The sequence below is a fragment of the Bemisia tabaci genome, chromosome 1, assembly GCF_918797505.1.
Source record: "Bemisia tabaci chromosome 1, PGI_BMITA_v3".
Classification (NCBI taxonomy): Eukaryota; Metazoa; Arthropoda; class Insecta; order Hemiptera; family Aleyrodidae; genus Bemisia; species Bemisia tabaci.
In genome coordinates this window covers 88,760,427-88,775,391 of record NC_092793.1, presented here as the reverse complement: position 1 = coordinate 88,775,391, position 14,965 = coordinate 88,760,427, and the positions used below count along the sequence as shown (strand labels likewise).

Genomic DNA, 14,965 nt, shown 5'->3' with positions numbered 1-14,965 from the left:
AGTTTTGGTAAAGTTTGAAGTCATTCAATCATAATAAGCACGTGCGACTAATTTAAACCTGAAATTTTTACCGATATTCAAAAACTGGACCATTTCCGTTCAAAAACATGATCCCTAAAGAATTGGAGGGCAAAGCTCCCCTTCAAAAAATATCAGGTTGCTAAATTGACGTAGATGATCGGCACGGTGCGCCTGAAGTGACTTATTAAGAACTTTGAATGTACATCAAAAATTCAAGTTGGAGGTTGTAGTGGGGCACTCCATCAACAGAAAGTAGAATTTAGGAACTTCCCACAGCCCCCAAACCTTCTTTCTCTTAAGTAAGAAGTCTTCAAGATTCGAACTAGGTATATCCAATAATCCGCTGTCAGAGGAGGTCGAATTCGGAGACTTACAAAATTTTTTTGAATCGTCGTTATCCACACATTTATTTGTGTTTTTATTTTATGTTTTTGAAAAAAAAATTGGGAGCAAAATTTTAGATAGGATGTTTGAAGTATTGACTGCAGCAGGGATAAGGTTTGGGGGGTGGGAGAAAATTCTCAAATTCTACTTCCTGTTGATGGAGTAGATTTGATAAGTTTCTGTCAACCCGAACCGCTGGTTTTTTCCCATCTCATCGCTTTACCCGGCCTCTCTTGTTAGTTGTATATCGTTTGGGCGACTCGTCTAAACGATACACTCATTTGGGCGACTCACCCAAACGATAATGCACGATATTGCAACGTCGCTATTGAGCTTACCCTATTGCAGAATATAAGCTGATTATTTTCTTTATAAACGAAAATTACAGTTGAACTTGTGCGTGCGATGAATATTTGGGTTTGGTTGATAGGATGTTCCCAGATGTTTCTTCAATAAAATTTCAGAGGAAAAATCTAGGAACTTCCCTCCCCCCCCCCCACCCATCACTGCAAAAACAAATTTTGAGTCAGTTTTTCTTTCTTATTCATATCCTATTTTGATCATTTTAAAGTTAATGAATTTTCTTTCCTTGATATTTGTAGCCCATTTCTTTGAGATATTCTAATCGCAAAATTTGACCGGAAGTGTATCGGCTCCACAGGTCGGAAATGTTTTCTTCTCTGTCTTTGATTTCCTTTCGTACTTCCATTTCAATGCAGCGTTGCAATATCGTGCATTATCGTTTGTGCGAGTCGCCCATCAAATAAGTAATGGCATAATTTTCATGGTACCTAAATGTATAAAGTATACAGAAGAATCATAATGACCGATTCTGAACGAAATCAAAATCCAGCGCTTAAGGTTGCAACGCGATTCGGGTCATTTTGACAAATCTTAAATCGTAAAGCTGGCCACATCGCGATTCTAAATTGTTCAAATATGCCTTTTCTAATAAAAAACTCTCAGATTGCACATACCTCGTAAAATTTTGGAGGGAATCACACCTCGAAATCTTCATTTCATCATCGAACTTGGTATTTTAGAGTCTGCAACTTGGCAACGCTGCCACGGGGGGGGGGGGGGGGGGGGCAAAAAATTTTGTACAGGCATGAAAATTTTAGGAAAGTTACATCTTATATTAGGTGAAAACGTATTAAAAATTCAGATCGGTCACGGCAAAGATGAGGGAGAAGAGGTTTAATTGTCGCTTCATGCCCATGTTTGCTATTTTACCCCTTAAAAAGCACAAAAATTCAATTATTTTTCAAAAAGCACACTCTACTTCGAAATTGCCCAAAACCCTATCAGGGAGTACCCTACTACAACTTACGGCTTGAATTTTTGATTCCGAATGGAAATCACACTTGGAAACCTTCAGTTTATCATGAAATTCGATATTTTGGGGTCCGCAACTTGGCAACGCTGCCGCGGAGGCAAAAGATGTTGTACGGGAATGAAAATTTCAGGAAAGTCACATCTTATACCAGGGGGAAACGTACCTACTAAAAATTCAGATCGGTCAAGGCAAGGATGAGGGAGAGGGGGTTAAATTTGACACCATTAGGCCAATTTTGCTATATTACCCATGGAAAACCACAACAACGCGATCATTTTTCCTAGAGCTCCGATGACCTATTTCGAAATTGCCCGAAAACCCATCAGGGAGTACCCCTTTACAACCTCCAACTTGCATTTTTGATGTACATTCAAAGTTCTTAATAAGTCACTTTAGGCGCACCGTGTTGAAAAGGAGGATGTTCTCCTAGGTAATCGATTCAAAAAATCCAAAATTGATGGTCCTCCGGCCTCCGTACTTCACTAATACCTAGACCGATTAGGACTCTTAAACTTTTTGAACTTTTAAGCTAAAGTCCCAAGGGACTTCGAGTCCACAAAATTTCGATGTGTTCATGAGCCGTCTAAGCACCTGCGATAACATTATTTTTACAAGCCTGTAGGTCAATCTTGCAACCTAGTAATACGTGCTCGAAGGCTCTGGCTTCTACTTTTTACGGTGTGTACCTATTTCGCAATGGCAAATTTTGAATTTTTTGGTGCCAACATAGGTTGATTTAAATTTTCCGTTCATACTAATTAGTCCAGGCGAATAAGGAAAAGAGCCTGCAAAAATCCCGGGTAGCAATGTTTTCAGCGATTCCTATGTAATTCTTGACGCAGAATCCGAATTTTAGCTTTGCTTCAAAAATTCGGTCCGGAAAGTTGCTAAATAAGAAAATTTGTGGTCAGATCAACTCCTCGCGAGTTACAGACCATAATCCGCCAAAAGAGCCAATTTTAGGCAATTTTTGTAAAATTTGCAATGGCAACTTTTCAATCAACTTCTCAACCGTTTTAATATTTGAGGAAGGAACAACTAATCATTCTGTTTCGAAGTTGCATGAGCCTCGCCACGGCATCGGGTACATTTTATAATTTCATATAATTTACATGAAAGGAAACACCTTTTATTTATCCACCCTAGTGGTTTCCGATCATACGCATGTTTTTTCTGCTTTCCTCAAGGACAACAGAAGAACATATCGCTTCCCCTTTCAGCAGTGGATGAAATGAGTCCTGAATTAACTCCCTTGAGGACGTTGAAAGAAAATTTACAATGAACCATCCAACGTTTCCAGCTTGTAAAAGTACATTATCTACTTTTCCTAACAACAGTACTTAAAACATGCACAATTGAATAAAAACTCGCTGATTGTTCAACTATTCACGAGTAGAATGAAAAAGCCAAAATCAATTGATCCTGTTTCGATCTGAACAAATCAATTTTTTTCAGTTTTTTCATAATGTTTTAAGTACGAGTACCTATACTGTCCTCAAGAAAAATAGAAAAGATGAGAAAGAGAGAAAGAGAAAGCACAAGCTGGAAAGGTTGGATGGTTCATGGCAAATTTTCTTTCGACGTTCTCAATGGAGCTAATTCTGGGCTCATTTCATCCACTGCTGGAAAGGAACGGAGGACTAATAACACTTTTACTTATGACAATGTCCACACGATATCCTGTGAATATTCTGCGGATTTTACGAATATCCTGAGGTCATACTGACAATACTTTGTGGACTTTTCAAGCATTTTTTTTTTCAAATATCCCCAGAATGTCCACACAATATTTTGGGGATTTTCAAATATCCCCAGAATATTCTGGGGATTTCGTTTTGTCTCACGAAAATGTTCTGAGAATGTTGTGAGTGTGTGTGTGTGTGAATTTGCCTCGAAATATTATCAGAACGTTCACAAAATATTAGACTGCTAATTGGGGTGGGGTATGAGTTTAAACGCCTTTCGGTTCTGAAAAATACCTTCACATGATAAAACTCGAGACTGACTTGAGAGTCCTATTTACTTAACGTGGGAAAATATGAGAGATTCGGTCTAGGCTCACTCATTCATGAACATTATGTTTTTCTTCTTTCTTTCCTTCAGGTAGGGTAGGAGAGCCTGGTCTCCCGGCTCCAAGAGGACGGCCCCCTCCTAATAGAGGTTTCTACTTCACGTATCACTCCCAGACAGATATGATACCAAATTGTCCTAAGCACACCGTGAAAATGTGGGACGGTTATTCATTGTTACATTTCATGGGCAATGCCCGCGCTCATGGTCAAGACTTAGGTAAAATGTTTGTTCTACAATAATTTCAGTTTACAATCTTCTTATTTGATGGAGGCACGCAACCAGGACATGCTTACATTTTTTATTCGTTCTGCCTAACTGGCTCTTCGTATCTGTAAGGTTGAAATTAAATTGCAATACTAACGTAAAATTATCAGTTTTTTGCAGCACTATTGTAATATCTTCCAATTCTTGACACAATATTTCTTTTCTTGAAAACAATGTAACGTCATTGGAAAGTAAAAATTGAGTTTTTAGAGACGCCAAAATTTGGGAAATTTGTTGTGAAAAGGGTTCAAAGTGTTGCAGCGTTAGCTTGTTTTTTTTTTGGGGGGGGGGGGAGAATTTGGACCACATTGTTTCTGTGAAGTTTGCCTGGAATAGAAAGTTTGCACTTATGCACTCCTGTCCAAGCGCCATCATTTTACACGAATGAAGAAAATTGATCTACAGGGTGTCCCAAAAGTTCGTACCCCCCTAGTAACTTTTGAACGGTTAGAGATAGAAAAACGAGACTTTGGGAATTTTTCTATCTCAAAGGGGACCATTATCTACGAGGGTCAGAATTTTTGCCTTTCCCATAGGGGGGGGGGATGGAGGGGCCCCCACCTATTTTTTCAAATGGTAACCCCTATTTTGTGATACAGCACTGGAAAGAACATTAAAAACTAAAAATTTTGGCTCAAACCACAGATCAATAGCTTGATTTTTGACGGAGTTATGATAGGTCAAAGGTCCAATTTTACCTTTTTGCAAAAAATCATAACTCTGGTTCAAATTTTCGTAGAGTAAGAATAACACAGGAAAATTTACCAAATTTTAAGCACTTCAGTAAAAATCACAGAAATCACTTCAAAATTATGTTAAAGGCGGGGGGGGGGAGGAGGTTCGGACCCCCAAATACGTCAGTTCAAAGGTCATGCGATTTTCCCGCGAAATGAGTCAATTATCCCCTAACTTGGCCTCAACGGTAAGTTCAAAATTAGTTCAAAGACATTGCGTTTTCGAGTTCCAAATTTCGGGCAAAGTTAAAAAAAACGAAATTTTAGGTGATTCAATTGACCGGAAAAATTTCGTTTTTTTTAACTTTGCCCGGATTTTGGGGACTCGAAAATGCAATGTTGAACTAATTTCGAATTTACCGGGATAATGTTTAGGTAAAGTTAGGGAATAATTGACTCATTTCGCAGGAAAATCGTATGGCCTTTAAACTGACGTATTTGGGGGTCCGAACCTCCTCCCCCCCCCGCCTTTAACATAATTTTGAAGTGATTTCTGTGATTTTTACTGAAGTGCTTAAAATTTGGTAAATTTTCCCGTGTTATTCTTACTCTACGAGAATTTGAACCAGACTTATGATTTTTTGCAAAAAAGTAAAATTGGACCTTTGACCTAACATAACTCCGTCAAAAATCAAGATATTGATCTGTGGTTTGCGCCAAAATTCTTAGTTTTTAATGTTCTTTCCAGTGCTGTTTCACAAGATAGGGGTTACCATTTGAAAAACAAGGTGGGGGCCCTTCTGGCTGCCCTAAGGGTGGGGAGAAAAATCTGACCCTCCTAGAAGATGGCCCCCTTTGATATAGAAATATTCTCTAAGTTCGCTTTTCCATCTTTAACCGTTCAAAAGTTGCTAGGAGGGGGTTCGGACTTTTGGTACACCCTGTATAAACAAGAAGCCATTTTTTGTACCATTTCATTACAATTCATGACCAGCCAGAGGCTATTTTAAAAATTAAAAGAAGATTACAATCTTACTGCAATTTCTTTTGGGGAAAAATTGTGGTACAATTTTATTATATGACAAAATGAAATTACAATTTCTTGCGATACTGTTGAAATATATTATCATCCATAATATTATTATCGTACTTAAAATCCCTGCAAAGCTCATGTATGAATGAAAATTTATTTCATTCGTTTCTCTCCGTTTCATGACTTCATTAACAGCAGTGAACATATTTTAGAAGTAAATAAAAATGAAAAGGTATATCCTCTTTATGTTTATGCTCAAAAATGGAAACCCCTTTTCCAGAATAAAGATTTCCCAAAAGAAAAAAAAAATAACATCTTTCCCCTTAAGGAGTATCTTACAGCTTCCTCCTCAAAGTCTTAGATGGGATACTCCCACATGTTACCGCACGTCCTTCGCTGATGATTATCCCGAGAAAAATCCCTCGCGCGGCAGCGTTGCCAAGTGGAAACCTCGATATAGGTATCATAGCTTGTCAGCAGATCAAAATATCAACTTACAATTTGCGATTTGAATTTGAAGGTATTTTTTTTAAGTTTCCTCCGAAAGGTCGTCCAGAAGTTTTCAATGTCTTAATATATTGTAATGACCAACAATATTCACTACTTACCGAAAAGTCATTGAATGTAATGAAATAGACGAAAAATGTAGAAAAAGACGAATCCAATATGTGTAAAACGATTCAAAAAATGAATGAATCCATGGTTTTTTCAAAGTCACCTATCTTGTTTGTATTCGGATTACAGGTGCTCCTGGCAGTTGCTTGCAGAAATTCTCTGTCATGCCATTTTTGTTCTGTAATTTGAACGATGTGTGTGATTATGCGAGTAGAAGTGATTACAGTTACTGGCTTAGTACACCAGAACCTATGCCTATGATGATGACTCCAATACCAGCATCTGATGTTCAGAAATACATATCACGGTAATAAACTGTTTTTTGGTTGATACTTGAAATGAAAATTTCCTTGAAATCTAACCTAAGCCTTGCATGTTCCGTTTTCAAAGCTTTTTTTAGAGAAGTTCTTTTAAGGCCCAACCAAGTGATGAAACCTATCTAACTATAAAAATATGTTCTTAACGAGCAACCTTTACGTTCTTCACACGTAGCAATCTATACAGACTGAATGACAGGAACAATCTCCAGGAAATCCCGTCGAAGCTAAATTTTATTCACCTGAAGGCTCCTTTCTCCCTGTTCCCCTCAAAATGGAGAAGGGAAGTTTTGATTTTGATAGAGTTCAACATTTTGCTAGGACTACTCAAAAAATCAGAGCAACCCTCTTATCTCTAAAATCAATTGATTAATAGTCGTCGTGTGTCCCCGTAATTTGACCGTCATTTTCCAGGATGGCCGCCAAAAGCTAGTTTTCGTTGTTTTCTCATTTCATGGCGACTCTAATTTACCTATTTAAGTTGAAGGCGAAGTTTAAATTCAGAAGAATCATGCATTCATGGTAAACACTGGATTTGGTAAAGATGGTCAATATTTCACTTAATAAGGACCCTAGTTATTTCTTCTTCTACGTTCTTATGTCGATGACTTATTGCAGATGCGCTGTTTGCGAAGCTCCTACCAGAGTGATAGCTATTCACAGTCAAACGCAGACCATTCCAAGCTGTCCAACCAATTGGGAAGAGCTATGGATCGGTTTTAGTTTCATTATGGTGCGTATATTTTTTACAGCATTAAAATTTGCAAAAAAAGAGTTAAAGCATGACCAAATCTTTGTAGTCCTTTTTAGCAGAACATATCGCTGATAGTAACGCTCCATGGGTCCCTGTTGGAATTTTGCCCAAGGTTCCTTCGGGGACCCATGGGGCTTAAATTCTCGTACAGAACTGCCCATGGGTTCCCGTATAGGAACCCAGGGATTAAATTGCCATACGGGATAAATCCTCAGTGCATAAATGTTCATGAATCAACTACCTAAGGTGTGCTGCTGAGAAACGCCATTTCTAGTGATGGAAGAGAAGTAAGCAGCAGAGCAGTCTGGTAGCTTCAAATCGCATGCTTGTGTTTCAGTGTTGGTGTCGCCCGTTCCCATATGGTACTAGGTACTCCTTCCTTAGTACTAGGTATACCTACGCCCGATTATGACCTCAGATTTCTCAGTCACCAACCATTTTCCTGCCAAAGCGATTATTTTCGCATTAGGTACTTAATGGGCATAGAAGGTAACCGGTAACAGTCACAAAAACACCGAAAATGTCTGAAAATGCGCATCTATCGGAGGAAAATAGCTTTCCCAGGGAATTGGTGGGTGATAGATAAATCTGAGGACATATCCAAGTTCAGCAGTTCAAAACAAGTAAGGATCGATGTATCGCACATCGAAGAATTGTTTAATGTTTTCTTTCATACGCCTAGTCTGGGATGAAGCTTTTACACAAATACAGGCTTAGGAAATTCAGCTTCTCTGGGGAACCGGACGGTGATGAAAGAATGGGAGGTCATATTCGGAGATTTAGCAGCTTTTCAAAGTACATAAGAATCACGCTACCGTGGGTCCGGGAAAATTTATTAAAATAAATTGCGCATGCATGACAAAAATACGTCACATTTCTCAATTTCCGTGGAAAAATTGACTTTCCCAGAAAAGTTACAGGTGACAGGAAATTGTATAGGCCATTTTCGAACTTAGTGGCTCAAAATACATTGGAACAGACCTATCTTGCACCACAGAAAAATGTTAGGTGAAACGTCTGGAATATCCCCATCAGCAACACACTTGACACGGGCTCGCTCTGGAAGCGTAAAGAGCGTAAATTTTGGGGGCACCTCTCCAAAAACCCCAAAAACTTGAGTAAAGCGACTCCGGGCAAGTCACCATCTTCTAACAAAATACCTCCAAACTTTCTTATTCGTTTCTCTTAAAGGAAAATATTAATGCACAAGAGTTTCCATTGCTGTCTCAGGGAATCTCCAAGCTGACCTGAGAACCGAACTCTTAGTCCGTGTTGCTAACACGCTAAAACATTTAACAATTTCTCTAGAGCTCACTAGCAGGTAGCCTTTAGTCCTTCATCAGTATTGAAGTTAGTAATTTGTCACCATATGATCCGTCACATGTTATGTAAACTCAACAACTTTATTTTATAACCTAGAAGTGCTCAATAGAATGCAGTCTGTCTGACAAGTTTTCTTATTTTATTATTCCCATGACATCAGGTTATAGGTCCAGCAAAATCTTGCCACAGAAAAAGTGAGTTTATTCTCAAAAAGTGAGTTTTAACAGTCAGGTTATCTCAATAGGTTATCAGGTCATTGGATCCGGCGGTGTCGAAAGTGGATCGCTGATGGTAAACCAAGAAAAACTGAAGAAAAATAGGAGGCCGTAAATACAGGGTGATCCAAAAGTCCCTTCCACCCCCCCCTAACTTTTTACCTAATTGAGGTAAAGATTTTAAACTTGGGGGATAATCCTAAGTCAAAGGGAGCTACTTTTTGGCCCCCCTAAAATTTTCAGGGGGCCCCCTTGGGGGGGGGGGGTGGACAACGGCCCCCAACTTTTAATTTTCAAATGGGAAGACCCCCTTTGTGAGAGCTCGTTCGAAAGAGCATAAAAAAGAAAGCTTTTCGCGCAAACCCGAAGTCAATTATCTCAAACCGTTTCAAAATGGCGGCCGGTTAAAGTTTAAAATGGCCGAAAATTCACACCGGTTATTTGTCGATGGATTTGCGCGAAAATCGGTATGTAGGGGTATTTTGTCACGAGGAAAACGAATTTGACGTTAAATTTTCAAAAAAAACCAAAATTTCCAAAATGGCCGCCGGTTAAAGTTTAAAATGGCCGAAAATTGTCACCTCGGTTTTTTCCTGATAAATTTGCCTAAAAATTGGAATTTGAGAGTATTTTGGCATAAGATAAACAAATTTGAACTTAGATTTCTAAAAAAATCAATTTTTGGTCATTTTGAACTTTAACCGGCGGCCATTTTGGAAATTTTGGTTTTTTTGAAAATCCAACGTCAAATTCGTTTTTCTCGTGTCAAAATACCCCTACATACCGATTTTCGCGCAAATCCATCGACAAATAACCGGTGTGAAGTTTCGGCCATTTTGAACTTTAACCAGCCGCCATTTTGAAACGGTTTGAGATATTGACTTCGGGTTTGCGCGAAAAGTTTTCTTTTTTTATGTTCTTTCGAACGAGCTATCACAAAGGGGGTCTTCCTATTTGAAAATTGAAAGTTGGGGGCCGTTGCCCCCCCAAGGGGTGCCCCCTGAAAATTTTTGGGGGGCCAAAAAGTAGCTTCCTTTGACCTAGGATTATCCTCCAATTTTCAAATTTTTACCTCAATTAGGTAAAAAGTTAGAGGGGGTGGAAGGGACTTTTGGATCACCCTATATTAGCAAACTGTAGATGAAGACACAGTTGCCTTAGTTACACTCGGTAGGTAGTGAAGAAAGCGTTTTTTTCAGCTGAGTGTGAAGGTTTGTACATCGACAACGGAGCAACAAAGCATGTGACTCACAGTAAAGGTTATTGTAGAGACTACGAGGAGTTTTCCAGTTGCCTAGAGATGAAAGCTGCAGGAAAAGAAAGCTTAAAAGCATTATGGTAATCGACTGTATCGATGTCAATGCTTAGTAATCAAGAACTTTTTACAGAAGGGAAAGAAGAGGATAAGAATTCTACATTCACTTAAAGACAAGCAGTGGGTGTCTTGATGTACTTGATGGTATAGGCACAAGGCCTGATTTAGCGTATTCTGTTGGCGTATTATCAAGATGTTTGGAAAATCCATCAGCTGAGGACATCAACCGTCTTAAACGTGTTTTTAGATATATTTCCGAGTCAATGGATCTAAGAATCACCTATTCATTAGATCAGCAACAGAAAATCTTAAAAATCTACAGTGATGCGGATTTTGGAGGATGCACTAAAACCGAGCTTGGAATGTGAGGAGAGTGTCACTAAAACCGAGCTTGGAATGTGAGTAGAGTGTCAAATTGAGGAAGTTATAATTTAAGGTGTCAAAATGGGGAAGGTATTGAAGTTATTAATTTGTCACCATATGATCTATCACATGTTAGATAAAAACTCAATAACTGTTTATTTTATAACCTAGAAGCGCTCAATAGAATGCACTCTGCCTGACAAGTTTTCTTATTTTATTATTCCCATTATAACATCACAGATGCATGAACTGACTCCTTGAGGTGCGGGCAAGTCTTATTAAAATTCACGTCATCTTCTGAAAATTAGCTAAAATTTTTACCACGAAGAAGAAGAAAATCGAGTTTAATTATTTTCGATCCACGATGCATAAAATGAGAGGGCTCAGGTAAGTCTCTTAAAATTATTGATACAACCCGCATGGCTCTGAAGTTAGCGGAAACTTTCTTAAAGGATCTCATAAGATTTTTCCTACGCAATACTCCCCTTCAAAAATGAATGATACAGCAAGCGCGTCATGTATAACCGCGAGAGCTCCTCAGAGTCTTTTGGAAGAGGAATATTTTGGTCTGGTAAGAAAAATATTCAACCTTTTTTTCTTCTCCTCTCATTTCTCGTATTGATAGAGGCGAAATTTTTTTCGAAGAAAAATTGTATGCTAAGAGCGACTGGAGAAATGCTCGATTGAATGTTTCAAAGTCTTCAGTTGATTTACAAGTTGGCAAAAATGCAAAAAGTAATTTCTCATATTTACTAGTGGATTTGAAACTTCAAAATACGGTCCAAGATGTAACTGCAAATTGCAGTGTCTAATCTGCAGATTGATCCTTAGTGAGAGCATTGTGCCGAACGCGTCATGCTTTCCAAAAAACTTCGCCTCTGTCAATACGAGAAATGAGAAGAGAGGAAGAAAAAAAAAGGTTGAATGTTTTTCTTACCAGACCAAAATATTCCTCTTCCAAGAGACTTTCAGGAGCTATCGCGTCATTCATGACACGCTTGATGCATCATTCATTTTTGGAGGGGAATATTGCGTAGGAAAAATCTTATGAGAGAGATCCTTTAAGAAAGTCTCCGCCGACTTCAGAGCCGTGCGGGTTGCATCAATGATTTCGGGAGGCTTACCTGATGCCTCTCATTAGCATACCTATCGTGGATCGAAATTAATTAAATTCGATTTTCTTCTTCTTCGTGGTAAAAATTTTACCTTATTTTCAGAAGATGACGTGAATTTTAATAAGACTTGGTCGCACCTCAAGGAGTCATTTCATACACTTTAAAGGCACAAACAAGGCAAAGAGGTTGCGGTGTGTTTTTTGGTCTGATGAGGGACTATAGTTACCTGCTAGTGAGCTCCCAGAGAAATTGTTAAATGTATTAGCAACATGGACGGTGAGTTCGATTCTTAGGTTAAATTTTACGTGCACCTGGGCATTGCACGGAATCGCGACATTTCGCTTACCGGCGAAGATGTGCGACTGACTTTAGAAATTTTCCAGAAAATGCGCGTCACAGTGCATTGCCGCTTCCAACGTCCCGCGCGTCCTGACCCTGTATGCCGATCAGAATCTCACGAAAGGTGATGATTTATATAGCACTGGCCGGTTCACACGGGAAACAAGAGCAACACTTAACTTATGATATCATAAATTTTCCTCCATGTTGAGTTTTTGTCCGGCGCGGGATCCCACTTCAGTTTTCTGGCGTGCGATTTGCGCTATTTCCCCCGTAGAAGGACACTTTGAATAATTTTTACGTTTAAGACGCAGTTTTCATTTCATAGGTACCTAGATTTTGCGGGGGTAACAGTCGCAACAACACCAAAATGCCCATTTTTCCAAAATTGGCAGCGCAAAAATTGGCTTTTCCGGCTAATTGGAAGTTGATGGGAAAAAATCGAGCTCATTTTCGAATTCAGAGCCTCCAAGTACTTGCGTGATACCATCGCGCCTCGCGTTGTAAATTTTTTTCATTTTATTTTTTGTGTTTTACTGAGTTACAATTTTAAACATCGGGAGGGCAACTATCGCGATTCTATACGGATCGAGTACAAGTGCTGTCATTTTTTTTTCTTTATTTAAGTATAATTATGTTTTAATGAAAATGAATGTGAAATTTTTCAGCACACCGATGCAAATGCGGAGGGTGGTGGTCAGTCACTAGTTAGTCCTGGATCTTGCTTAGAGGAATTCCGAGCAACGCCATTCATCGAATGTCATGGACACGGGAACTGCAATTCCTTCACGTCAGCATTCTCCTACTGGTTGTCAACAATAGATGACCGCGAAATGTTCAGAAAACCGTCACAGCAAACGCTAAAGGCTGAAGCTCTTAAAACAAGAATTAGTCGATGCACTGTGTGTATCAGAAGAACAATGTCATCGCCAAAGAAAGTTGAAGCGTTTACATCCTATCGTGCCAATAATAGACGTTTCGGTTGAGTAACTTATTTCATGTTTTCTGATATATTATGTAAATAATGTTGATGCATCGTTTATTTAATTTCTATTGAAAACGACCATGTTGGTGGATGGAACATAGCACCATGTTGACATTAACATGGTTTAAGCATGTAACGAATGCGATACCATGTTGAGATCTGTATGCCACCACGATGATGGGACCAACAGGGTAACGTCTAACATAGGTACCCACTGAGTGCATGGTGGTTTCTTAGATCAGGTCGATTTCATGTTGCTAATATTTTTACAACATTTTACGCCGACACGGCCCGGAACGAGTTGTGTTTGTGATAATATGATCTCAACACATTACCCAGATGTTCGTTTTTAGAGACCTAACTTTAAGTAATTCTGTGAATGTAAGTATATTTTCAGTGCTGAGTTCAAAGATACGTATGCCTATGTCAATATACTGAGCAGTTGATGACTTTATGGAAGTAATATTGCCAGCATTCCCACAATTTTTGGCATAAGTATATGCTTCAACATGACTTCACTCTACTAGCAATTTACGAGAGGCAAACTTAGAGAAAATCAGTGTAAAAACACTCTTTAAAAAACGCGATCTTTTAAAACAATTATTTAAATTAATAATGTAAAAAGAAGAGTAAAAAAATCAGTGTATTATTTTTAAGAGTTTTACTTAAAGAGTTTTCTGAGTGTTTTGTCCCTTTTTTTAAGCAATTATTGTATTTAAATTTGATCGCTCGTAAATTTTACGTAAAATAATCCCAAAAACGTGACCCCTGGTCCCACGTCAATGTTCACGTGTCCCAAGCTAGTGACACGCGTAAATGTTACTTAAGCTCACCAGACAATGGACTTATTGGCAAGAGGGTGCTCTCTAAAAATGTTCGAAACATTTTTCGTGCCCATTTGTACATGTGTAAATATTCTCGTGTATATAACTGTTCTCCAACCGAGCCTTGTGGATTTTTGAAAATTATTGAAACCCACAACAGTCAAGGCACGCACTGGAGGAAAAAATCAGTCGCTGAAAACGCAACCGTGTTGAAAAGATCATGTTTGTACCATGTTGAGATCATGTTGTTACCAACATGGTCAGAGTTGGTACCAACATAGTCCGAACGTGGTATAATGTCGGTGAGCGAAATTGCACCTTGTTGACGCTAACGTGGTATCAACATTACATTAACTTGATACCAGCATGACACCAAGTTGGTCTCAACTTTGTTCCATGTTCTTACCATACCGGTAACTGTATTGGACACTTTGACTATATTGATTTCATATTGGGACCGTATTCATAACAAAATTAATGCACCACGAGGACCGCGTAAGAATATTTCAAATTAACAGGGCAAGTATTTTACTCACATGCTACACGTTAATTATTGTACCATAATGCTGTCATGATGGCGTCAACATCATCAATATTATACCATGTTTCACTCACCGACATGATCGTTTTTAACGGGTGATTATTGGAAATCCAAGCCTTGTTCTTATGACGTCCATCCGCAAAAAGTCCAAGGAGTTTGTGAAAACAAAAATAATCAGCCCAAATGGAGGCAGCAGCTTCGTAAGCACCCCTTGGAAGTGCTTAGTTTGTATTTTGCAAAACCTTTGCCATTTTGTTACCAATCATGATATTGTACCATAGTAGAATTCTATCATTAAAAAAATGCCATGATTCCTGTCACTCTTCAATAAAGTATGATTATATAATTCCCAAAACTAAGAACATCATCGCCTTTCTTTCAGAATGTTGAGTCCTCTATTTTCTACTTGCGTAGTGAAACATCTTACACAAATACATGTAACATAAAATATACTTCGTACTGCTAATGAATTAA

The 14,965-nt window shown here is 38.6% G+C and overlaps 1 protein-coding gene across 1 annotated transcript in view; it reads left to right on the top strand.

Moving 5' to 3' along the window:
• vkg (Collagen alpha-1(IV) chain viking) overlaps positions 1-14,846 on the top strand; it is a 216,624-nt gene extending 201,778 nt beyond the window's left edge. The window contains exons 30-33 of the mRNA XM_072296889.1: positions 3,845-4,030; positions 6,530-6,707; positions 7,336-7,450; positions 12,810-14,846. Coding sequence (XP_072152990.1) covers positions 3,845-4,030; positions 6,530-6,707; positions 7,336-7,450; positions 12,810-13,127 — 797 coding nt within the window. The 3' untranslated portion in view covers positions 13,128-14,846. The remainder of the gene's footprint in view (positions 1-3,844; positions 4,031-6,529; positions 6,708-7,335; positions 7,451-12,809) is intronic.
• The last annotated feature ends 119 nt before the right edge of the window (positions 14,847-14,965 follow it).